Below are 27,813 nucleotides of genomic sequence, written 5' to 3' on the forward strand. Positions count from 1 at the left end.
CTCTAGTCTCTGGAAAAAAGAAGAAAGGGGACAATGCTAGAAATAGGTAAGATTGTTAAGCAGGTTGAATGCATGAATCACCACCACCCACCTCCACAGATACACTCTCTTCTGTGATACATGCTAGCATCTTGTACTTCAAAATAACCTCTTTACATTTTGCCCAAGGCCCAACACTACTCCCTTCAAATAATCCTATTTTTTAAAAATAAAATTCAGTTTTTATCATGTCATTCCTCTGCCTAGACTGGCATTTTAGGTTTTCCATATTTTTGACCTGGCTTTCAAGCTTTATCTGGTATTACACTCCTTCAAATTGTCTATATTTCAGATAAATTAAGAGTAAATATACCCCACACAGAGATCTCCAGCCTCTATATCTCTGAATAGTCTCCTGTGGCAAAAATAATAGCCTTTAAAAATATGTAATAGCATTTTAAGGTTTGTAGAGCATTTAATATAATTTTATTCTTACAGTAATCATGATAACTGCTATTGGTAACTGAAAATTAAATTATTTCTAATAATAAAAATGTTTTTATTACTAGAGATAAAATTAATTTTTACAGTTAATGGCAACCGCAAGATTGGACGAGAACTTCAATTTTTTTTTTAAAGATAGCCTAGATAATTTTTTTTAAGCGACATTTCTCCTGCCAAGGCTTTTCGCACCCCCCCCCCCACCCTCCCCTGCAAAACTCGCTCTGCCATTGCAATGATGTAGGAAGTATAGTGGTAAGCTAAGCTAAGCATGGGGATTTTGAATGGGCTAATTGGCCATTTTTATTTGTATTTCTTTATTCCTTGATTTCTACTAATCCTTAATAAATCTCAAAAAAAATATTTTTATTACTAGATATAAAATTAATTTTTACATAACCATATTTAACAAATGAGGAAACGGAGGCAGGCAAGATTAAATGATTTGCCCAGAAATCAAAATAATTGTCAGGTCTTACTTCATACTCTAGAAATCAGCAAAAATGGCCAAAAAAAGGGTACTTGTCAATATTGGAGAAGTTGTGGAAGCTTTAATACAATATTGGTGGGACTGTTAAATAGCATGACTATTTTGGAAAGGAATTTTAAACTATTCAAATAAAGCAATTAAATGTCCATATCCTTTGAACCTGAGACTCCATTACTGGGCAAAGGAAGCCACTGATAGGACTAGAAACAAAATAGATGTTCATCAACTGGGGAATGGTTAAACAATTTGTGAGTCAGAAATGTAATGGAATATTACTTTCCTGTAAGAAATTATTTATGTGATACAGAAGCAAGAAAGATCTTTGAATCGATGTAGAGTGAAATAAACATACCCCCAAAACAATAATATAGTAGCCAAAACAATATAAACAAAAGAATGACATGCCAAAAATCAAAAGTAAATGTAACAAAATTATAAAGATTAAGCAGGGCTTGAATATGCAAAATGGGAAGAGATTCCCAACTTTTGTATTAAAGGAGTTCACAAGTGTTACACATTGCACCTATTTTTAGAAGTTTTCAATGTATTGATCAACTAGTTGTGCTGCCCCCCCCCCCCAAGTATTTGTCAAATGAGATTGCTCTATAGGAGGAGTTAAGGAAAGGGTACTTTGAATAACCATGGTAACCATGTAAAAAATAGAAATTTATTTTAAAAAATGACTTGCCCTAGTCATATAGCTAGTGTCTGAGGCTTTATTTTTTAACTCGGGTCTTCCTGATTCCAGATCTATTGAGTTTTTGAAATATTAAAATATACCTGCACTGAAACAATTTTTTCAGCAATACAATTCTGTCATGTCAATCACCAATATTTGTGAAGAGAGCAAGAGATACTTTATTGTAGTAGTGAGGAAAGCTGAGTTAAGGACGATTTGTGTTATACTTTTAGGCTGATTTCCCCTTTGTGACCAACAAAGTCTCTTATACATTATAGGTGCTCAAAAATATTTTAGAAAAATCAGTCAAGTAAATGGAACTATTGACACTATACCTAGTAGCCTAGTTTTCACAAAGCATTTGGGGTTTTTGTTTACATTAAGATGAAAATAAAAAAGTATCTCCCCATGTTCCATTTAATAACCACAAAAGCTACCACTTATATCATATACAGATTCTAGGAAGCATAGAATGTATGGTTTCTATCAAATGACTCCAGTAACTACATGGGTGTAAAAATCATGCTTCTCAAAATCCCTATGATGAAAATGAAGGGGCTGGATTAGAGCTCTAATATAACTTGCAATTCTTTAATAACGCTATGAAATTACAGCTTAAAATGTTAAAGAAGAGTGCTCTCTGTGGGCTGCCCCCCTACCCCTTCCACCATGCCTTAGGACATTTTTTCACAACCCCCACCTCTTAGCCCAGCAGCAGGAGTGCTTTCTCCTTCTCCTGTAATGGGCTGGAGGCATGCCCAGAATGAGTGGCACAGCACTGGGTGGGTGGGTCATCTTTAAAAGGTTCACCCTAGTTTAAAAAGCATAAATCAAAATGCAGCTGCAGGGTGCCAAAATAATCATAAGCAGTTACAAGTATCATTAATTAAGTCATGTCAGATGTGTGTCCAGAGTACATATTATAGTGTGAGAGAAGCTGTGACCTCTTCATGAAAAATGCTGGAACACAGCAGACATGGAGTGTACCAGCTACAAATCTTGAGAGTTAATTTTGGAGTATCACAAGGGAAGTAGATTGTTTACTAAATGTAAACTTTGTCAAACAAATAGATGGTAATTACAACAGAATCTTGATTCAATATGAATCATAGATCATAAAGTTAAAGCTCTAAAGGACCTTAGAGATTATCTAGTCCAAACTCAATTGTATAATTTATAAAATTAAGGAGGGTTATAAACTCAAAGATGCAGTCACTTTGTTGCTTGACATGCTTACATTTTGTACTAGAAGCTCAGGATAGATTCTAGGGCTCATCTATAAAGGCATAAGTTATTAACTGGAGAGAGGGAAATTCCTTATCTTCATCTAACCTTTTCATTTTTCTTTTCTGCATCTAGCTGCTGTTGCTGCTGTTGCTGTTGCTGCTGGTGATGCTGATTCTGATGCTGCTGCTGCTGGTGGTGCTGCTGGTGCTGGTGCTGGTGCTGGTGCTGGTGCTGGTGCTGGTGCTGCTGCTTTACTGCTTCTCTTCGAGGAGTTGTGACCACTTCCTCCTCTGGTACCTCGAGCACAGTTCGCCCATTTGGCTACAAATAAAATGAAAAAACATTCATAAAGTTATAAAATGGCCAGGATAATCATATTAAAGCATCATACAGCAATGGTACACATTACAATTAAATGCTCAGTGGGTTTTATGTATCAAACTTATTTAGGAAAAAGTACCCAATGCATTTTATTTAAATCAGTACAAATATTAAAAAAAAATATTATAGGATAAAAAAACACAGGGTCACATTTAAAACTAAAGGCCCTCAGAGATAATCTAGTCCAATTCCCATAGTTTAGAGATGATGAAATAGATCTAGAGAAGCTAAGTGATTATTAGATCAAAGTTACAGATAGTAATTGAAGGCTAGGGGTAGTGTGCAGTAGGGATTAAGTTCTGGACTTAAGTTATGAAAACTAAAAAACAAAACAAACCCTAGAATTCAAATCCTGCCTTGGAAACTAACTATTGGTGTGACCGTGGGCATATTTCTTAATCTCTTGGCCTTGATTCTTCATTTATAAAAAGGAGATAATAAAAGTACCTACTTCTATGTGAGGAATAAATGAAAGAACATATTAAGCACTCTGCAAAACTTTAAGAGCTTATCTTGCTATAAGGTGTTAACCTAAAATGTATTTCTTCCAAATTGCTGCCCATTTTCCCCAGTTTTTGTCAATATCCCAATAGCAGGGGCCTTTGTGTTTGTCAAATACTCAAGTGTTAGACATAATTGCTTCTATTACACTATGTTGCCAATCTGTTCTACTGACAGATCTGTTTTTTTAACCAGTACCTAATTGTTTTGAGAATTAAGTTATCTAGTTTGAGATCTTCTACTGCTAGGTCTCCTTTGTTCCCACTCTTACTCATTATTTCCTTTTGAAATTTTTAATCTTTTTTTTTGCCTTCAGATGAATTCTTCTAGTTATATAAATTCATTTATAGTTTAATTGATATGGCATTGAATAAATTAAATTAGAATTTTTTATTTTATGTCTCCTCTTACTTATAAGGATTTAATACTTTTCTAATTACACAGATATGTATTTTTGTAGGCAGTGGTTTGTAGTTGTATTTACATTGTTCTGTAAATCTTGGCTTTTGTCTTTCTAGTATTTTATACATTCTGTAGTTATTGTAAATAGAATTTACCTTTTCTTGCTAAATTCTACTGGCAAAGAAATGCTGATAAATTGTGTGGAATTCATTTGTATCCTGAAAGTTTTCTTAAATTATTATTTCAATTAAGTTTTCAATTGACTCTTTAGGATCCTTTAAGCAAATATTCATATGTGCTGAAAAAAAAAAGTAGTTAAGCTTTTAACTTAGCTATTTCTCTCCTGATTTTACTGGAAATAATAGTTGTGGTAGACAACTCCATTACACATAAAGGTAACTTTTGGTTTTAGTTATATACTATTTATCATTTTAAGGAAAAGTCCATTTATTACTGTTTTCTAGGGCTTAAAATTTTATTTTAAAATAAGCTTTACCCTTTGCCTTAGAATCAACAGAGTATTGGTTCCAAAACAGAAAAGTGGTAAGGGCTAGGTAACTGAGGTTAAAGTGATTTGACCAGTCACATAGCTATTGTAAACCTTAAAATTTCTTAGACTTATAAATGTTGGAAATTTCACCATTGGGAAATTTCATACTTGAAAAATTTCCTATTGAGAGTGGGAACTCTATTGGAATGTGAACCCCATTGGCATGGGAGGTTCCTCCTCCTCCCTTCTTAAGATTACTTTAGGACAGAAACCTTTTGCTGAACAATGGAAAGGGCTTTGACCTATGCTTAAGCATAGAACAGGAATTTCTTTGAGTCATGATTGATTTTAGAATTGATACAATGGAGATACTTGGAATGACAGAACCAGGTCTTGGAAAATACAATTTCCACCCCACTCAGTCCTAACAGGATTTAGGAAGGGCTGCAGCAAAGGATCAAGATTTAATTATTGAGAATATGACCTTCAACAGACATGTGCAAAGCCACAGACCTCTGGGCTATCCTGGGTTAAGCTAGAGCCACCATTGGCACAGGGAAGACATGGACAGTGATTGGTAGATGTGAGAATTGAGGGGAGGGAACTTGGATGTTTTCCTTAAAGAGAAAGGGGTCTGAGGACTGGGGGTGGTTGGCTGGAGAGGTTTTTGGTCTGAGAGGTGGTGCTTTGAGAGTCAGCTCTGAAGGAAGCTGGAGGTGGAGGCCCCTGAGACTGTTTCTCCATTTTGGTCATGTGAGTAATAGGGACTGATCTCCTTTCTTTGCCCCAGCTATCTAAGGGCTTGGGCCTTTTGGCCCAGCCTAAACAGAAGGGATATTTAAGCCCTATTCCCTTCTCTCCCCTTTCTCTCTCCCTCTCTCTCTCTGTCTCTAATACCTTTCTTCATCCTGTTTGTAATTAAACTCCATAAAAGGTTGACTGCTGACTTGAGTTTTCATTTAGGAATTACATAGCTGAATTCCTTGGCGACCTTAAATTAATATATATTCAGTCTTTTAAAGTGATTTCCTTGTCACACTATTAAGAGTTGAGGCCACATTTGAACCCAGGCCCTCCTGTCTTCAAGCCAGAATCTCTATCCACTCACCTACCTAACTGCCCCTACTGCGTCTTTAAAAAACAAGAATGGAGACTGTAGTGTGTCAAAAGCCTTTTTTTTTTTGGGGGGGGGGGTGGAGGTGGGGGGCATCAAGTGATATAATCATGTTATTTTAATTTCATTATTAATATAAGTTGATGAAATTTTAGAGTTTTTCTAATATTAAAGCAATTCTAAATTTCTTATATAAATCTAATCTGGCCATAGTGTATACTGTTTCAGAGTCTATACTAATACTTTATTTACATTTTTTACCGATATTTAGTAGGGGAAATGGTCTATAATTTTCTTTTTCTGTTTTTTTTTACTCTCCTTGATTTGTATATCAAGACTATATTCGTATCAGAAAGAATTTGGCAGGATCTCTTCTTTTTGGAGGTGTATGTTGTAAAGGGAGAGCTGAAAGCAGAACTGATGATCTCAGAGATGCTGTCTGTTGGTGGTAGCCGGTCAACAATTTTTAATAGTAGTGATAAGGAAGGCCAATTCCTTCACAATGACTTCTCTACTAAATGTCTATGGAGGCTGGGCAAATAAAGTAGGTCTCTCTGGTGATGCAGGTCCTAGATTGTCCAAATCAAGGTCTGAGGGGAGATGATGGTCATCAAGGTGGTAACTATAGCCTAACTTACCTAGCAAATGTAACCAACTTCATATTTCCCCCCCAAGGTACCCCACTGCTTTAGGTTGGCTAGCTTGCCTGCTCTATGGGTGGCAGGTTGTGATAATATCAATGCAAAAAATATGATTTAAAAAATAGCAACAAGGCTGTAGGCTCTTCAGGGCTACAGAGTGTATTATATTATGTATTATGTATATTATATATATTACATAAAATTTATACAGATCATATTATAGATATACATATACATATACATATAATAAAATTTATACATTATAGTATTTCTATCAGAAAAAGAGTTGGTAAAATGAGATAAGATATAAGCATAATCATATTCATAACAAAACCAAGGGAAAAAATAATGACAAAATACAACCAGGTATGTTAAAAATGTTTAACATTAAAAAATAGAAGAAAAAATAGTAGAAAACATAGAAACAAATGGATCTTTCCTTAATATGGTAAACAGTGTCTACATAAAATCAAAATGAAATATCTTCTTTAGGTAGAGAAAACTAGAGACTTTCTAGGAAGATTTGGGGGTAAAACAAGGGTGCCTATTTGCTGTTACCTTTATGGGAATGTGATAGAGGCTGGCACTAAAGAAAAAAAAACTAACCATAGCAAAAAAAAAAGAAAGATACAATAAGGATAGAAAAGAGACAAAATCATCACATTTTGCAAAGAAAGAGACGAAAAGAAATTTCATTCAAAATTACTATAGAATGTATAAACTATTTGGGAGTCCAATTATCAAAATACAAGAACCATATGAATATCTACAGAAAAAATAAGCCATGCCAATATAAATGACAATATTCCAAAGCAGTCTGGTAAAGCTTACAGATTCCTTCTCTAAGTAATATTTTTTAAAGTCATTAAATTCATAAGATTACAAAAGAAGCCAATGATACTGAAATAATTATTTAAAAACAAGCTCATGAAGCAGAACTAGAGAACCAGGCCTAGAGATGGGAGGTTCTAGGTTCAAATCTAGCCTCAGACACTTCCCAGCTGTGTGACCCTGGGGAAGTCACTTGACCCCCATTGCCTAGCCCTTACCACTCTTCTGCCTTGGAACCAATACACAGTATTGATTCCAAAACAGAAGGTAGAAGGTAAGGGTTAAAAACAAAAACAAGCTCATGTAATCCAGGTTAAGAACTTCTGATAAAGAACAAAAAGAGGGGAAAGGACCTAGATATATACAAAGTATTTATAAAGCACTTTTTGTTGGAGTAAAGAACTCAAAGCAAAGTAAGTGACCATCAACTGGGGAAATGATAAATTATGGTATATGATTCTGAGAAACTTAGAAACAGCTGGATGAACCAATTCAATGTGAAGTGAGTAGAACAGGGAGAACTATTTCTCACAATAATCTCAATATCATAAAAGAAAACAATGACAGAAGGTAGAAGGTAAGGGTTAAAAACAAAAACAAGCTCATGTAATCCAGGTTAAGAACTTCTGATAAAGAACAAAAAGAGGGGAAAGGACCTAGATATATACAAAGTATTTATAAAGCACTTTTTGTTGGAGTAAAGAACTCAAAGCAAAGTAAGTGACCATCAACTGGGGAAATGATAAATAAATTATGGTATATGATTCTGAGAAACTTAGAAACAGCTGGATGAACCAATTCAATGTGAAGTGAGTAGAACAGGGAGAACTATTTCTCACAATAATCTCAATATCATAAAAGAAAACAATTTTAAAAGATTTAAAACCTCTCTGATTAATAAACAAAGACTCTAGGAGACTGAAAATAAAGCATGCTTCCCACATTTTGGTGGAAAGGTGGTGGAGGCAGATATAGAATGAGGACATGCAATCCCAGACATGACCAATAGAACACAAATCTATTTTGCTTGACTATACTTTTGTTATAAAGTAGGCTTTTCTTTTGGGAAAAGGTAGTACTGGCAGTGATGGGGAAGTGGGGAGGAAGACAGTGAGAAAGGGAGCTTTAATGGAGTGTTTTGTAAAAATTCACAAAAAAAAAATCCAAAGGTCAAGAATAGAAACACAGATTTAGAGGTAGAAGAAATCTTAGGCTATCAAGTCCAACTTCTTCATTTAATAGATGAAGAAAGGGAGGCAAAAAGAAGTTAAGTGACTTGCTCACTATCACAGAGCTAAAAAGTGGGTCAGAATGAATCCTGATCTCCCTGACTTTGAGATTAGCACTATATTATACCATGCTCCCTTCACAAGCAGAGCAATGTGATTTTTTTCATATAATGTTATTAAAAGGAACAAACTACATGTAGATATATTTTCACATATAATTCTTATTTTCTGGTTTCCTGTGTATATGAAAATATTAAATTTTGTTTTAGTTCATAACAATTTCTTTTTAAATTCCTACCACAATAAAAGTCTAGATATTTAATAGTTCTGATGACAAGATTTCACCTACAGTTATAAAAGTTATCAGGAAAAATGGGTGGAAAAGAGAATTAATACTAAAAAATCTGATTTGTAGCCTCTCCAAAGATTATGCAGTTCAGAGCTCTCTTCCCCTAAGAAGCTGTCTTTTAAATTCTTGTCAGAAGTATAATTTTAAAATAGCCTGGGAATTAAAAAAATTACTTTCAGACTCATTTAATACCCCCAAATAGGAATTTCTCTATATATAAAACCAACAAACTCTAATACTTTGACTTTTGAAAACATTCATTAATGCAGTTTAGTAAGATCAAACTGATAGTCAAATAAATTTTTTAAATGTCATCACAAGCAAAGAATTTTATCTATATTGTCTATCACTCATTGGGTTATGTATCATCCATATCCAACCTCACTGACTTTTTAAATAATAAAGGTAACATGCCAGAAGAATAGAACCTTTAGTGAACTTCTTAAATATAAAAATATATAAATTTATGTACTGCTTAATTCAATACTTGTTACTCAAGTTCTTCAAAGATCTAGGGTGGAAGTGGGGCAGCTAGAGTATAAGTGAGAGACAAGTGCTGCTCAACAGTATAATAAAGAGTTGTGAAATGGCAGAGGACAACAGAAGACAATTCAGTATTTTCTTCCTTTGTAACCTCATTCTGCTACTTTTGCTATAGGGAATGACTACTTGTAGGAAACACTGAATACAGATCACAACCCCTCTACACCTTAGCAGGCAGATCATTTCATTTTTTTATTATTATTATTTAAACCTTCTACCTTCCGTCTTGGAGTCAATACTGTGTATTGGTTCCAAGGCAGAAGAGTGGTAAGGGCTAGGCAAATGGAGTTAAGTGACTTGCCCAGGGTCACACAGCTAGGAAGTGGCTGAGGCCAGATTTGAACCTAGGACCTCCCGTCTCTAGGCCTGGCTCTCAATCCACTGTGCTACCCAGCTGCCCCCTCAAGCAGATCATTTTAGAAATAACTTCAAGTCACCACAGCCTCAGAATTTCATTTGGATGGTTCTTGTAGAAGTCTGTCAGAGCTGGGACCAGAAACCCTTTCAGATGGTGGTACCTGCCAGAGATTATATTCAATAATTTAACACAGAGTCTGTTATGCTGAGGTTAAAAAATTCATCACTGTCTGTCTCTGGCCAACTTTTTAATGAGGCTTTCTGAACTATATGGTACACTAGACCTCAGACTAACATACAGACTATCACTAGTTTCATCCTTGAAGACTCTAGAGCTTGGTTATACCTTCTAGAGCTTGTGTCCCACTGGAAAAACTTCTGAGAGGACACTCACCTCTACCCATGAAGAGATATTAGGGAAGGACTTTAGTGGAGCACCTATATAAAAAAAAATATTCATCTTGTACATACTGTCAACATTGAAGATATGCTGATTCATTTTGCAGAATTGCTTTTTAAATGCCCCCCCCCCTCAAGTTCTCTGGGTAGGGAAGAGGGAAGGATTACATTCAGTAATGGGGGTGAATTTTAAAAAAAATCATATTTAAGGATAAAAAGATCAGAAGATTTACACCTGGAAGGAACTTGGAGATCATCTAATCCAGGGTTTTTTTAATACCTTCTTTTGTGTTGTAGACCTCTATGGCTGTCCAATGAAGCTTATGGACCCCGTCTTAAAATAAAAAAAATTTTAAATGAACAAAATAAAAAATACATAGGATTAAGAAAATAAAATTAATTATAATGAAATGGTTACTATCTGACTCATAAACCCAATCCTACTCCTTTTGTTTCCAATTTTTAGCCCAATGGAACAAATCTATAGTACAACCTTCTCTGCTTCAAGCTAAAGTGCACTTTAAAGTCCATATGATTAAAAAAGTTTCCTTAAAAGTGCAATCACCTGTCTCCAGTAAATTACTGGACCTCCCAAGCATGACAATGTCAACCACTCCCTCCTCCAAAGTTTTTCTAACTCTGCTTTCTTTTGATCCTACTCTTATTTGACCTTTCTATTTACTCTACTAGCTCATCTTCCAGATCATGTCTCTCATAAAATATAGCTGCTGCACCATCATGATTTGGAGATTTTCTAAGTACCTTGAGTTCCTGGATATGATGCTAGAAGTGCAAGTTTCAATAGATACTGTCCAGCTATAAGACTCCAGGTCATTTAACCTTTTTCAGTGGTAGTCTCACCCCCACCCCCAACCCCAACTTAATTTAGCAATGCAGGGGTTGGACTTAAGGATCTAGAACCTAAGGAAGCTCAACACAGTTCAGTATAAAGATGATTATCCCCAGGATGGCAACCAGGTGAAGAAAGCCAAGTCAAGTCATGATATTTGTCTGCTAATGCAGAGGGCTGCAATTGATATGAAATCCCAGATGCTTAAGTGTTGAATTAAAAACTAATACTAATAAAAGAAGGGTGGTGGTGGTAGAAAGGAAGGTCTCCATAATAATGATTTGTAGGTACATGTACATTCCACATTCACCAGACTGAACTTCCCTGAGTCATCAGTACTCTCCCCCAATATCTACCCTGCCCCAGAGACTAAAGCAATGTACTTTCTACAAGAATAGTCCAAATGGTTACAACATATTCGTAGGAATCAAGAAAAAGAACACAAATCATGGTGACAGCTGTAGTAGTTCATTCCTTTTGAGTTTGGTAGCAATAGCAATTAGCTAGAAGCCAGGGAGCAAAAAACTTGGTTGATGGTTGGATAAATGATATAAGGAATGCCACTATTGTTTTATGAATATTGTGTCATATAGCCTAAACTTAGCAATTGATTCCACTAGTTTTATTCAAATGTGAAAAATAAAAACTATACTTGAAATTAAATTCCATTATATTTAGGCAATTTAGGATTCATTTTAAGAATCTGACAATATACAATTTATATAATGTTAAGTATATGGAGGGTTTAACATTTAACTTAAAAAGTAGCTTAGAATCACATCTTAAGTTTATTAGAAACCAAGAAGTAGAAATCCAATGACTAAACTATACTAGCTCTGATATAGCATTATACTATATATCTACTTATATATAAACTTTTAGTGGAAGCAAATTTCTAGGATTCAACAGTACAATATTCAGTCATTCACTGGTTTATTGACCTGGTAAGGCCTTGTGCTAGACTTTACATTTCCTAGAGCTTCCAAAACACAGTTCCTGTCCTTAAGAAGCTTACCATTGTTCAAGTAACTATATACAAGAAAGGATGTGATAAATGCCAAGAGGTATGTGAAAAGTGTTATGAAAGGCCAGAAAAGGAACACACATTGGGGGGTGAGGGTGGGGTGGGGAATCCAGTCCTGAACAAGACATTGGTTTAAAATGTGAATACTACTTGTTTAGCACAATGTCAGGCAAAGCAGATTAATAAGTATTTGTTGAACACTGTTCATAGAACATTTTTTATTCAACAGGCTACTGCTACAAACCTTGTGATTCCCCCCAAAAATATACAGGCTATAATCTCTAAAGCAGTAGCTGACAGCACAAACACAATCCACAATTTTATCTACAAATTTCTTATCTCAAATAATTTAAAGCACAGAGGGTAATTACACAAAACACTAGGATTTATGATTTATATTTACAAAGAACTATAAAAAACACTGGAAAATTATTTGAAATTTTATTTTAGTTAAAATTCATGTAAAATGGAATTTCTCTCATCAAAATCTTGCTTATATGACAACAATCCCTTTGTGGTATTCACCATACTACTTTTATCTAAAGAGCTGCCTTAGATTATATATTCAAGACTTAAGAGTTAGAAAAGGCCCTATATCATCAAATAGAATTTCTTTTTATAGATTAGGAAACTGAAAGCCAGAGAAGTTTACAGGAACTCTTAAAATTCCTTTTGAAGGTTGTGAACTAGTTTCCTTGATCCTTGAGTATCAGAGGACAGTCTCTTTTACATCAGGCAGGCATTAAGTAATTCCTGAACTACAGTCATAACAATCGGGAATAAAGGGGGGTAGCTGGGTGGCTCAGTGGATGGAGAGTCAGGCCTAGAGATAGGAGGTCTTGGGTTCAAATTTGACCACAGACATTCCCTCCTAGCTATGTGACCCTGGGCAAGTCACTTAATTAACTAACCATTGCCAAGCCCTTACTATTCTTCTGCCTTAGAACCAATACATAGTATTGAATCTCTAAGATGGAAGGTAAGGGTTTTTAAAAAAAAGAATTGGGAATAATGGAGATTACCATCCACCAGCTCTTATAATTATATTGTTATGGGACACATGACATGTATATAGTGTGGAAAAGAGCAGTGACCTCAAAGAGACCTACATTTGTATGACTGGCTTTAAGATTAAAGGGCAACTATCATTAAACTCTGCATTGCAGTTACCTTCTATGTAATAAAAATAAATTAATAATGCAGGTATCACTTCATAATCAGATGGTGTGATTAGCTGGATTTTGCTGAAATGTACAGTTTACATTAGCATTACTTAAAAAAATTCAGATGTATCTTTTTTCTTATCAGCCATTTCTGAAATAGTCTTCCTCTTATTTTCAATGTTACTGTTTAAAAAAGAAAAACTGGGAGCAGCTGTGACTCAATTGATAGAGGTAGGCCTAGAGCCTGAAGGTCGAATTAAAATTTGACCTCAGATACTTCCTAGTCATGTGAGCCTGGACAAATTATTTAACTCCAATTGTCTACTCCTTACTGGTCTTTCGCCTTAGAACTGATGCTCAGTATTAATTTTAATACAGAAAAAGAAAAGCATTTGATATTGTAACCTCAACTTTGATTGTGTATAATAAACATAATGTGATCCTCCAAGTCCTTCACCTCTCTACTCCCCAGAACCATTATACAAGTTGTTTCATTTTAAAAAGAGCTCTTAAAAAAAAAAAAACCAAACCCTTACTTTCTTAGAATCATTACTGTGCATTGGTTCCAATGCAAAAGAGTGGTCAGGGCTAGGCAATGGGGGTTAAGTGACTTGTTCAGAGTCAAGCCAAATTTGAATCCTGGACTCCTGCCTTTAGGCCTAACTCTAAATCCACTGAGGCACCTAGTTGCTTCCCTCTTTTAAGTGATTTTTAAATTTACATTGAGGAAGTTAGATGGGTCTTTGTTTGGAAGGCTGGCTAGATCAGGAAGACTTTCAAATCTAGTCTGAGATACTACCAACCCATGTGATTCTGGGCCAACACCTTAAAAAAAAAAAATCACTGTTTGCCTCAGTTTCCTCACCTGTAAAATGGAAATAACATCTACTTCTCAAAGTTGTGAGAATCAAATGAGTTACTTGTAAAGTGCTTAACATAGTGTATATAGTAGGCATTTAAAATACTTGTTTCCTTCCCCTTTAGTGATCTTTTCATTTACACTGATGACAAGTGAAATTTAGAAACTACACAGCCCATGACCAAATACGTAACCCAAATTTTACAATAAAATACTGTAAGCATCCCATAAAAAAAAAATTAAAGAATTCAGACTTCTCTGGTATGAAGAGAGGGACAAAAAATTTTATGCAGAGGCACTGCATGCACCCCTAACCCTCATGGTGTGGAAAGGATGCCTGTATTGCTTTTCTAGTTTTGCTTATTTTATGCTGCTTCAGTTCATACATCTCATGTTTTATTGCACTGATCTAAAAGTGTAGAATTCTTAGCAACATTCCATGCCTCAGAAAGGTCCTGAGAAGCAGGTTCAAGTAGTGAATGAAATACGTATCCATTATGAATATCCTTCCTTCTTTTCAAGGAACTTGAATGGAAAACTGGAATTCAGTGGAAGAGCCTGGAATTATTGTTATAGAAAAGATTTTGTTTAGAAAGCTAGATTTAGGAGGAGCTATGTGGCTCAGTGGATTGAACCAGGTCTGGGAGAGAAGAGGTCCAGAGTTCAAATTTGAACTCAATCACTTCCTAGCTGTGTCCTAGCCATTATGGTTCTGCCTTGGCACTGATATTTTGTATTAATTCTAAGACAGAAGATGAAGATTAAAAAAAAAAGCTGGGTTCACTTAAATTTTGATCTTAATTAAAACATCAACTTTGATTATTCCATGGATTTTAGTAGAACACGATAGTAAAAATTATACACATTATAACCCTTTTAAAGATTTGTGAAATGCTTTACTTACCAAATACATTTCCTCCCAACAACCCTATAATGTAGACTATGAGTGTCACTAGAGGTGAGGAAATAAGTTCAAGGAAGATTAAATGAGTTGCCATGATCACACAGATATCAGAATAAAAATATGGACTTACAGTCTGACCCCAAGTCAGTGATTTTTCAATAACTAGGCTCACTCAGAAAACACATTTTAAAAACACTGACTGCTTTTCAAGAAGCACAGTCCTATGTATTTACAAATTTGTTGTCATACTAAGGATGACAGCCTCTTCTAAATGAGATGAGGTAGTTATTAAATACAACCAAAGGCACTAAACGCACATTACAGGTCTTTGGCAAAGCTCCTAGTATTATCGTGTCTTGCAAACAGATAAGTGTTTATGAAATGCTTGCTGAATGTAAGGAAATTTTAAGTTCACTGTGATAATCTGTTTTCAAGTGAAATTCAAAATACAAGAATTTCTACAAGAGTTGAAAGTTTTTAGATTTGGTATGTCAAAAAACAAATCTAAATTTCTCTTTAAAATTAAGTCAAGAAACAATTTTTAAAAGTAATTTCCATATTTCAGAAGTGTGAATAAGGCATGGTGGTTAGGGGACCTTGGAAGCCAGGAAGAACTGGATTAAGATCCCACTTATTAAATATTATTGACTGTGCCAAAATACTTTCTCTCACTGCACTCAGGCAATTTTCTAGTATTGTAAGTTGCAGAAGAGATGCCTAGAGATCTACATTGGGAGAGGAAGTTTTATCCCTTAGAATCCCTCAGACAAATTACTCCCGAAGCCTACAAGGGTAAATTTAGCCCAGAACCTTCATTTTGGGTAAATTGCCTATCATTCCTTATAGTAGCTATGCTTCACTCTAAGGACTTTGTCACCCTCTTTCTTTGTCCACTCCTACTAGTTCCTAGACTCTCCACTTTGAAGTGAGGCCCAAACCTGGACCTCCTCACTGCCACCATGACCTCACAACTTTCAATAATGTTATCTTACCCCATTAGAATCTAAGTTCCTTGAGGGGAGAGGAATGTCCTTCTTTTTACTTATTTTGATATTTAAGTTATTTACCAGTCTGGCACATAATAAGTCCTTAATAAATGCCTGACTTTATTACATGTCACAGATCTGGAACAACATTATAATCTCTGCCCACCTGACATACTGTTTCCTATCCACATACATGTATATATTTTTCCAACTCGCTCTGTGGGAGGCATTGGGATAAAGTAAGGGGAGAGATAGCACATAGTGCTAGAGACCCATTAAGTACTTGCCTACTAAATTTAGAACATGCAATCTATTATTATTTAATCAAATGCTAAACAGTACAACAGAGATGGTATGAACACTTCAAAATCAACATATCCAAAAGAGAACTCAAAATTGTCTTTTACCTCAGATCCACACATTTCCCACATTTTCTCTCTTTCTGTTAAGGGTGCTACCATCCACATAGTTATCCAGATTCATTACTGACTATCTTAGAAGACAGATTCTCCCTCAACCCAGAGCCAATCAATCACTAGAACTTGTCAGCTGTACCTTCAAAATACCTTGTTCCTCTTCTCTCTATTCATACCACACCCTCTCATTTACACCCTCTCTACCAGACAATAGTTTCCTAGGTGGTTTTCCTACCTCCTTTCAGCCCTGTCATCTACTCAGCTGCCAAACTGATATTCTCAGTCATAAATCTGACTTTCCTTGCTAAGTAAATTCCAGTAGTTTCCTACTTACTTCTAATACCAAATAGAAACTCTTGCTTCTATTTAAGGAACTTTGCAACTTGGCTTCAAAGAACCTCTCAATCATATACATTATTCTCCCTTCTTCATGAATTCTGTTCCTAGTAAACTTGTTCCTTCATTATATCCCCTCCTCCCCCTCTGTTACACATTTGCCTGGAATGTACCTTCTCAGTACTTCTGACTTAGAATTCCTATTTTCCTTCAAATACTTCTAAAGCTTCTTATGTGAGATATTTTCTGATCTTCCCCACTGTAGTTCCTCCTTCAAAAATTACCTTGTTTATTCTGTTCAATATAAAATGTCTCCCCCATAGAAGATTAAGATCCTTGAGGGCAGGACTGTTTCACTTCTCTTTCTAGTACAGAGCCTGTCACACAGGAGGCATTTTCAATGGCTATCCTCCTATGCCTGGAATTCTCTCTAGCTCCTGGCTTCCTTCAAGTCCCAGATAAAATCTTCTCAACCGTCCATAAGAAGTCTTTCCTAAACCCCATTAACGCAAGAGCCTTCCCTTAGTTGAGAACCTCCATTTACCCAATATACAACTTTATATATAATTGTTAGCATGTTATCTCTTCTGTTAAGACTGAGTTCTTTGAGAGCAAGGGCTGTCTTTCTTTGTATCCTCAGTGCTTACAAAGCAGGCACTTTGATAAATGCTTACTGACTTAACTTTAGGAGAATTCACAGAAGAAATGTCTAAAGTGCAACTCTTATTACCAAATTACTCCTCCTAGCCCAGGCCTTACAGACATCATCCAGAGTAGCAACCACTGGAGAAGAAGCCAGGCATCAACTTTCAATCAATGGCAAACAACGCAGCTGAAGCAACAAGACACTGAAGGAGAAAGAGTGAGTGGTATATATGCCAGGCAAATCAAACCACCACCTTGAAAACCATTCTCTCAAACCAGCTGAGGATCCTGATCCCAAGACCCTCTTCCTGCAACACCAGCCCAGTTTCCACTTTGTAGGAAAACACTGTGTAAAAGCTACCTGTCAACTGTTTCTGTAGCCAGAGCTATTTAAGATCTCAAAATAAAAGTCCCTACCCAAGAAAGTTTTGGCACTGTCAAATGGTTCAATATCAGAAATAGATATTATTTTCTAAGTGGGAAAAAAAAAACATAAGAAAATGAATTATCTTCAGCTTTACAGCTGCAACCTAAGGTCTGGCCTTTCCATCTGCCTTACATATAGAAGAAATCTTCTATAACGGTTGCTCCCCATCAAAAAATGAGCTTCTTCAGCAACTCTTTTTCTTTCCTATTTTGCCCTATGAGCTCAGCATTGTTTTTTGCACATAGGAAACACTTAAGAAATGTTTTATTTATTTATAAGAGTTTAGAATAATTCATTTCATTTGAATTATGTAGTTTTCCAAGGAAGTTACACAACTTGTAATTCATTGCTTCTTGATTTAATAAAATATTAGTGTAGAAAATTTCAGGGCATGAATTACAGCAGGTTTTCCTCTACTTGAAAAATGTTGATGGGATGACATCAAGTAGGGGGAACTTTTATTCTAAATTAGAATAAAACCTGGCATTTTGAGAAATTATTACTAATAAACTATATCACCCTATGGAAATAAAATATTCCAATCTGAACACACTACCATAAAAAATTTCCAAAGACAATATGGGAACATGCCCCCATCATGTACAAAATTTGAAAAGATGCACTGTGCCAAACTATAAACAAAAATGAGACATTAGAAAGAATTTTGAAAAGACTGGGCAAATCATTTAACTTCTCTAGGCCTGTTTCCTCATTTTTAAAATGAAGGGATTACATATATACTTTATTCTATAGTCCTCTTTAACCTCTATCTACATCTATGATTCATCCTATGAATATTATACTCATCAAATCACAAAGGTCAATAAAAGGCACTTACTTTATCTGAGGGGGCCTCTAGGTGGCACAGTGGGATAGAGTGCTGGGCCTGAAGTCAGAAGACTCATCTTCCTGAATTCAAATCTGGCCTCAGACTTACCAGCTGTGTGACCCTGGACAAGTCACTTAACCCTGTTTGCCTCAGTCCCTCATCTGCAAAATGAGTTGGAAAAGGAAATGGCAAACCACTCTAGTATCTTTGCCAAGAAAACCCCAGAATGTCAGTGTCAGACAGATTAAAATGACTTAAGATAACAATTCTTTATCTGAAATGGTTAAAGAATGCAACTAACAGTAATGAATGAAAATATGAAAAGAAAACAAAATATATACTGAAGAAAATACTTTGATAGAAATTTTTAGGCTCAATAATGATTTATCCAAAGAGACTATGGGGAAGTTACACTAACAGACCTTGACTCGAGGTCTCCTCAGCAATCTTAATCTAGAATAGTTAAATATTTCTGAGAACTTAAGTCTATTTAGCAGACTCATAATTATTGAAATGTTAAGGGACTAGCACACCTCTAGTAAAAATCAAAGGTAGACTTTATGTCCTAATTAAAGGACTGACCCTAAAGTACATAAACTATTAGTATTCAAGGATAGACCACTGAATAAAATAGATCTCATTTATAGGTTGTGTCTCATATTTCAAAGCATTGTTTAACAAACTATGTACTTACAGTTTACATTATGTGCTTCTAGCTTATATTTTATAAATGAGTTGCCTAAATGAAACAAAGTTTAAGTGACTTATAAAAAGTTCAAAAGGCCAACTCATGTTCATGAGTTGAAATCTGGCCTTAAGACACCTACTACGTTTTGTGACCCTGGGCAAGTCACTTAACTCCAATTGCCTCAGTTTCCTCATCTGTAAAAGGAAGTGGCAAACCAATCCAGAATCTTTGCCAAGAAAATCCAAAATTATGAAGCACTGAGCTGGACTTCTGCCAATTAGAGATAATTGCACTAGGAACCAGGGTTGGGCATTTCCACTTACTCATGTCTCCCCTAGTTCCCCAGTACCAACTTACTATTTCTATTCAAACTCTCTGGATTCTTCTTTCAAGTACCAATTCCTTACTGAATGCCTTTATATTTCCCTTCTTCTCCCCTAGTGATATATACTCTACACTTGAACTCCTATTGCTCTAACAGTTAGAACCACACAGATTGACTTGCATTTTTACTTTATAGGTACATAAGCCTAATTTCCGACTAATTAATTTTTTGATTCAGAGACCAATTTTTTATATCCAACAGTACTTGGTTGGTTGATTACTTAAGCAAATGGCATACTGAATTTGAACCCCTTTTATTTTCAAAGTAAGAAATGCTATTCTATTCTTCCCTATCCCGTTACCCCTAATTACCCCTCTTTGAAAGCAGGGACCTGTGCTATGAATGCACATTTCACTTATTATACAATAAAAATTTGTTTTGTTAATTTCTAACAACTATAAAAACAAAGACAGGATGAAAAATGTTTCCATATTCAACAATAAAATAAATGGAGTTCACTTGAGGCCAACTTAGTACTCTTTTTCATTGCACTTTGACAAACTATAATTACCTGTCTACCTGAAGTCTACTTAACACACTATTAGGTTCATACTGGCAGTCTGAAAAAAGATCACACAGTGCCTTCATTTTTTCCAAATAGAATTTTTTTTCTCCCTCTCCTTAACCCTTGTTCTCTTCTTAGAGGTTACAATTACACAGCTAGGACAGTAGGCCTTTTTAAAAAAGAGAGCATAAATTTAGAAGTTATGGAACATAAATATAAGATAAGAGGTTTTAATCTTCATTTCCACTTCGGCCCAGGAAGTGCCTGGATCTCCTAGAGTTTTGCTCAGTCATACTACTCTTACTCCAGTTCATTCAACACAACTTCCAAACGTTGGGGGTACATATAGTACAGGACAAAAGGCTTATTAAAGATTATCATCCTGACCTTTGATGGTTCGTGTGATTCAACATTTTGTTTTACTGGCCTCAATGCCGGTCTTATCTTCCAATGGAAAAAGTATCTCATTCTGCTCTATCTCCATTCATCGTGACCAGGGGGAACATCCATTTCCCTTCCAACATGGAAGGCTGGTGGGGTGGGTGCCGCTAATTCAGACGCATAACGTGTCTTCCACGTGTCTTCTCCCTCAGTGACCACCTTCTAAATATATATATTGAAATTGCATCTCTTCAGGCTTTCTCCTCGCCAAAGCCTGAATTCGTCTCCACAAACTAACTTCCTCCTACCACCACCATGACATCTCATTTCAGTGTCAGTGCCTGCACATGTCGACTAGGCCTCGGAAGACTCTTTGGGGTCATAAGATACCATAAGAGTGGCTGGATCTCGAAAGTACACCAACATGCCTCGTCGGTTCTCTTTGTCCACTCTTCTCCACCAGCCTTCGGAATTTGGACAGCCACCACCTGTCCTGGCGCCGGCTCCACCTATGTCCCAAGTTCACGTCCCTATCTATGATGTCCCCTCTTAGGGAACCTCCGTGTCTCCCCATGGAATTAAACCCCGGAGGGTCTGTGACTCCCTCTCTTGCCCGCCGTGCACACCAAGTCTGGTCGAGCCGGGGTCCCCTCGCCCCCACCCCAACTCCCGCTCCCTCATTCGGATCTCACCTTGGGCTTCTCAGTGAGTCTCTTCCGGTTCTTCTTCCTCGAATCTTCGCTCTTGAGATTCTTCAGCAGGGCTCCGTCCTCCGGGGCAGGGACCGGGACAGGGGTCGAAGCCTCCTCCCGCCGGCGGGGAGGGCTCCTCCGCCTCTGGCGAGCGCCGGCGCACGCCGCGGCCCAGCCCAACCCGAGTAGGAGTAGCAGTAGCAGCCCGACCGCGGCCGTGCCCAGCAGGATCACCCAGGCCGGGTAGCTATGCGGCTCCAGCCCCAGATCGAGGCCCAGCTCCGTGCGCAGCAGGTAGAGACCAGCCGACAGCAGCTCCCGCAGCGGGGCCGAGCCCTCCTCGGCCTGCTGGGCCAGCACATCCTGCCAACTCCGCGCCGCTTCCGCGGCCATCTTCCCTCGGGGTCCGGGGCCCCGCGCGGGAAGCCGCCGGGGAGCAGGGACGCGCGGGGTGGCCGAGAGGCCGCGGGAAGCGAAGGAGGGAGGGAGGAAGCGGCGCGCGGGCGCTCTGCTCAGACCGACCTCATCACGGTCCGAGCCACCGCGGGGGACAGGGCTGCTCCCGGGTTCCCCAGGCAGCCTAGCTCACCCGCCACCAGGAGGAGGAGGAGGAGGAGGTGGAGAAGATTGAAGAGGAGGAGAAGGAGGAGGAGCGGAGAGAGTACGCAGCCTCTCCAGGGGCCACCGCTAAGTGGCGTGTCGGCGCCAGCGCCTGGGACCAGGCCTCCTCCCGCGGCTGAACAATGGCGGTTCGGAAGAGCGGCGGGGCGCGCCGCACAGGGCTAGGGGCGGGGCGGGGCGGGACTGGCGGGGCAGGGTGGGGAAAGGGAAGGCGGGATGGCGTGCGAGTCACGTGGGAGAGGGTGGTGGGCGGGGCCAAACGTCAGCGCGCGAGCTCCACACTCTGGCCTCTGAGAATGGCCTTGCCTTTGGTTATGACCTGGCGGGGTCGGGGGGATGGGGGCTGGGCAAGTGAAGGGGGATTTCTCTTGGGGGAGGGGAGGGAGGGCATTTCCCGTAGAGCCCGCACTGCGGCTTGGGGTAGTTTTGTTTTTTTTTCTCGGCTGAGTCTTTGGGAGGTGGGGCTCGCGATGGAGTCAGGGAAAGGACTGAGGGAAGGGGAAGACCTCCAATGGGGGAAGGAGGGAAAGGAGGAAGGGCACCTCCCCCACCGATCAAGAGGAGTATTTTCAAAAATGGCTTTATACTCTTTGGGACTCAAAAGCAACTAGTTGTGTTACCAACCCCTCCCAATCTCATATGGCCATAGGTCAGGAGTTCCATGTTTTATAAACTGGAAAACTGGGAACAATATTTATTACTTTAAGTCCAACTTTTAAAAAGTATTATTTCTCTGATGTCCTTGGCTACCCTGAAATGGAATTATTTGCCCTTAATCTGCTGCCCTCTTCCCAGTTCCTAAGAATTCAGAAATGGAAAGGCCTGTGATTTGCACTGTGATTAAGTACCAAGAAAAAGGCATAAAAAAATCATCCCGAACTTCGATAACTCTTTCACCAACAAATGTCAACTCGGATTTAGAACTAGAAGGGACCTTAGGAATCACCTGAACTTCCTCCCCTGCTCTCCCTTTTAACAGATCAAAAAATTGAAGATTATTGAAGTGGAGTGATTTGTCCAAGATGACAAATAATGAATCTTTAAATTTACTATCTAAAAGTCACTACAACTCCCTGAGTTTCAATTTCCTTATCTTTAAAATGAGAAAGTTGGATGAGAAGACCTCTGGGGTGGCAGCTAGATGGTTCACTGGCCTGGTAACTAAAGATTCTAGGTTCAAATATGACAAGACACTTCTTAGCTGGGTGACCCTGGGCAAATCAATTAATCCCAATTGTCTTGCTCATAGAGATATTTATACTAAGAGAGAAGGTAAGGATTTTTTTTTTAAAGACCTCTTCCAACTATATAGATAGATGATTCTGTGATACATAACCAATATAGAGAGGCAATTTCAGAATCAAAAAGACCTCTGTTAAAATTCTGCCTCTACATACTAGCGTTGCAGTACATCCAGGCAACATTTAAAAGCTTAAATTTGAACAATAGGTCAATAGTAAACATTAAGTGCTTTCTAAGTGCTAGACTCTGTGCTTAGTGTTGTGGACACAAATTTTTATAAAAAACCCAAGTCCCTGCCCTCAAGGAACTTACTTTGGATTTAAAGAGGGAATATAATGCAGGAAAAGATCATTGAAAGGAAAGTAGGTGAAATTACAGATCTCCTTCCCAGAAACTCTTCTATAAAATGAATTTCAAAAGATTTTCTTTATTAACTATAACAGAGAAAGTATTGAGAGAGAAATGAATTACCCTATCAGTTCTATCCCTACTTGCTATTTCTAAAATATTTTCAACATTCTCATCAGCATGAAAGCAATGAATGAATGAATATTAATAATCACTTATTGTATACAAAGCAATGTTCTGGGAAGGGAGTTGGGGTAAGGGGAAACAAATCGAAAAGACAGTCCTTGCTCTAGGAGCCAACATTCTAATGGGGGAAACAATACATGCGGAAAGTGAAGATGTTAGTACCTCTTTTTTAATGTCTTTATTTTAATAACACTATTCCCAGCACTCTTGGATTCAGAAACCTAGACTGTCCCTATCAGGGTTTGAAAGCAGGCCTATTATTTAACTCCATGCCACATGCTTTCTGGATTAAGTGAAAGTTGATTTTAGACTTGAAAAATAGGGATAATATTAATGAACATTGAGTAGCAAGTGTTTAAGGATATATTGACCTACTTCACAGAAATGTTCTGATAGATGTTGTGGTTAATAAATGGAAGGAAGTAGGATGAAGATAAAAAATATAAAAAAACAAAATAGAGTTTCAGCTAGGCTTATAAATTAAGGACAACAAATTATAAAGGATCTGCTCTGAAAAAAAATGTTCCAAATGTACAATCCATAGGTTCTTAGATCTAGAGCCAAAAGGAACCTGAGGAGCCACTGAATCCAACCACCATCTTTTACAGTTAAGGAAACCAAAACCTAAGGAGCTTAAAATCACTTGCCCATTGCCATATAGGTAGTGGCAAAGACAAATTTGAGCATAAGTTCTTTTTCAAGGCACTTTATGAATTTGATCACCACAATAATTCTGGGAGGTAGGTGCTGTTAATATCCCCATTTTACAGTTGAAGAAACTGAGACAAACAGAAGCAAAGTGACATAGCTAGGATCACACAGCTAATAAGTGTCTGAGGACATATTTGAACTCAAATAGGACTTCCTAAGTCCAAGCCTAGCATTCTATCCACTGCACCACCTAGCTGAGAGGTTATTAGGACCTGAATTGGGGTAGTGGTTATATGATTAGAGAAGAGACTTCTCTAATATTGTGAGAGATATTGTGGAAAGAGAAATAAGGAGAGTTGGGAATTAATTTTGTATGTGGGGTAAGAGTGAATAGTGTAGGATAACCTCGAGGTTGTAAATATGGGCAAATGGAAGTTATATAGTGATGCTCTGAAAGGAAATAGATGCTTTGGGAAGACAGATAAGCTTTGGAGAAAAGATGAATTGTATTTTGGATATGTAGAATTTGAGATGCATATAATATATACAGCTCAAAATATCCCATAGGCAGTTGATGATGTGATTAGAGCTCTGAAGAGAAACTAGAGCTTAATATATAGAGAAGTCCTCCAGGTAGAAATGATAATTATACACATGTGGACAGATGAAATCAGCATTTTCCTAGCATTTATGTAGCCCTTTAATGTTTGCAAAGCAATGAGGCAACATTTTATCTCATTTGATCCTCACAACAGCCCTGTAATGTAGATACAATTATTATCCCCGTTTTTCATATGAGGATACTAAGGCACAGAGTAATTAAGTGAGTTATTGAGGCCCTACAGAATTTGAGATAGAATTTGAAGTTGGGTCTTCCTGACTCTAAATCCAACACTTGATATATTACCTACCTACCAAAGGAGAGAATATATCAAAGAGAAGGGAACACACATTTATAAAGTGCCTTCTCTGCAGAAACTATGTTAAATTCCTTATAAAAACTAACTAGTTTGAGCCTCACAACAAGCCTAGGAATTATTATTATCCTCATTTTTACATTTGAGGAAATTAAGACAAACAAAGATCAAGTGACTTGCCCAGGGTCTCATAGCTAAAAGGGCATTTGAATTCAATTCCTTTTGACTCCAGTCCCAGCACTCTATTGACTATACCAACTATTTTTTGAGAAAAGATGAGGTGACCAAAGACAGAACATTGGGATACATTTACAGTTAGAGGGCATTCAATGAATGATAATCTATCAGAAGAAAATGAGAAAGAATGATTAGGGAGGTAGGATAACTAAGAAAGATCAATGACATGAAAACCAAGAAGAATGAGGATGAAGAAAAAGCTACTTAGATTTAGAGAAAAAAGATCCTCAGTAACTTTGGAGAAAGCAGTTTCAGTTGGAAAGATCCATTCATTAGTGGAATTTTTGCAAGATGTTTTTTAGAGAGTGAAAGGAAAGCATAGACTGAATTTCTCAGTCTTTCCACCTTTTAAAACTAAAAGCCCAACTGAATTGCCATCTATTCCATGAAGCTTCCTCCTATCCTCTAGCATCTCACATTTACATAGCTATTTAAAGCCAGAAAAGTACTTTCCTCACATCAACCAAATGAGATAGATAAGTATTGTCCCTATTTTACAAATGAAGAAACAGATTAGAAGTAATTAAGATTGTGGTCACATGTCTAGGGAAAAATTATTGGGGGTACACTGGAAAGATTTGATATCTAAAGGAAATGAATTTAATTCAAAGCAATGCTACTTTTTTGTGTGATCTGGGGCAAATCAAGTAACTTCTCTGGGTCTCACTTTCCTTATCTATAAAATGGGGACAATTGTTATTGAACTAGATGACCTGCAAGGTTTTAACCAGTGATATTATGTCTGAGGTAGGATTACCTGGAAGAACCCATGTCTTCTGACCCCAAATTCAACATTGTTTCTGCTCCATTGTGCTGTTATTTAAAAGTATGAAGCTATTTGCAAATTCTAAAGACCCATATAAAGCGCATTGCTCATCTACTTTATTAAAGACTTCTATTTTTAAACACTTACCCCCACTCCTTTGCAGAGGTGGGAAGTCCACGGGTATGGAACATTGCATGTATTTTCATATTTTTATCAATGAGTTAATTGGCTTTACTGATTTTATTCTTTGTTTCTTTTTTTTTCCTTAAAAAATATTCTTTGTTATGTGGGATGACTCAGAAATGGAGGAGGAGGAGGGACAGAGGAGGGAAGTTAGATGATATAAACAAAAATACCAATAAAAATTTATTTTTTAATTCTATTTTTTTAAATAAAAGGGATAATTGAGTAGAAAAATAACAAATTCTATTAACTATATCTACCTGTACTATCATCCAGCCCATCTCTCTCTTCTGTGTACAAGGAAATATTGAAAGATTTTGTTAACATTTGCTCAATACAATAACCACTTCTAGAATTTAACTAGAAATTGAAGTCAAAGCTCATGTAATTATGAAGAGACTCTACATTCTTCCATTTTAAAAAAATCAGGACAATATTTGTCTGTCCCTAGTTCTGTGTCACCTCTCCTATTTGCCATTATTATTTGTAGAAGTTTCTGTCTTTGCCATTTGCTTTAGCACTTTCATATGAAATCTTTGTTACCTCAAAGGTTGGTTGTTTAGCATGATGGGTTAATGTCCATATCATTGGTTGTGTGGAGAAATCCACTCATGAATTCTACAAAGCTACCTTGTGTTTCATCATTATAACTCCCTACCTAGACAATTCTGGAATCAACCTGCCTCCTACTTTCTCTTATCACCCTGCTGGATTGTCAGCACAGTAGCCCCAAACCCCTGGGAATGCCAGAGATCAGAGAGGAGGCTTCAGCAAGAGATCAGCAAGGAGCTGGCACTGGTGGAATTGTCTTGGTTGATGAGAGCAGTAGTTAATGTTTTACTTTGGCTGCTATTATTTGGCATTAGAAACAGCTGCTATTTGAGTCTATGATTCTGGAACAGAGTTTGTACCAGACTTCAGAGAAGTAACCGGCCATGTGTCTGATGTTATTTGGGTATTTGAAGCTCCTCCAGCCTCAGAATATCTCCTGCACTAACCTCATGACACCTATATGAACTATTGCAACTGGAAAAAAAAAAGGAAATACTTTGTGGTTTTTGGACACAGATGTCCTATAATAACAAAATCTAACTTTACAGTCAGTTAATTACCACATCATTGCAGGCATCAGAGCCTGCAAGTATGGAGAAGGGTTTGGAGGAACCCAGCTAGAGAGTTGCTAGAGCAGGTTCTCATTAGCTGCCACACCTGTCAGTCTGGGCCTATAAATACCAACATCAGAAACTCTTCTGATGCTGTTCCCCTTTTTTCAGTCTTGCTGAGGGAGGTTCTTACCAGAGACATAGCCAGAATTCCATATCCCCTAGAGAACTCCTTTCCTGAAATATCTGGGATCACTCCCTCAACTGATAGGCATTATGATACCCTGAAAATAATAGTCATTCTGTAGGTCAAAGGACCTACGTTCAGATCTGATGTTTACTACTTTGTGACTTTC

At 37.3% G+C, this 27,813-nt stretch overlaps 1 protein-coding gene across 4 annotated transcripts in view; it reads right to left on the minus strand.

Annotated features, from left to right (window-relative positions):
* MTDH (metadherin) overlaps positions 1–22,004 on the minus strand; it is a 68,503-nt gene extending 46,499 nt beyond the window's left edge. For all 4 annotated transcript variants that reach the window (XM_056823291.1, XM_056823290.1, XM_056823289.1 and 1 more), the window contains exons 1-2: positions 21,204–22,004; positions 2,982–3,197 (exon numbers count right to left, since the gene is read on the minus strand). In XM_056823291.1, the coding sequence (XP_056679269.1) occupies positions 2,982–3,197; positions 21,204–21,596 (609 nt within the window). In that variant the 5' untranslated portion in view covers positions 21,597–22,004. The remainder of the gene's footprint in view (positions 1–2,981; positions 3,198–21,203) is intronic.
* Positions 22,005–27,813: the final 5,809 nt, after the last annotated feature.

Source organism: Monodelphis domestica, chromosome 3, assembly GCF_027887165.1.
Source record: "Monodelphis domestica isolate mMonDom1 chromosome 3, mMonDom1.pri, whole genome shotgun sequence".
NCBI lineage: Eukaryota > Metazoa > Chordata > Mammalia > Didelphimorphia > Didelphidae > Monodelphis > Monodelphis domestica.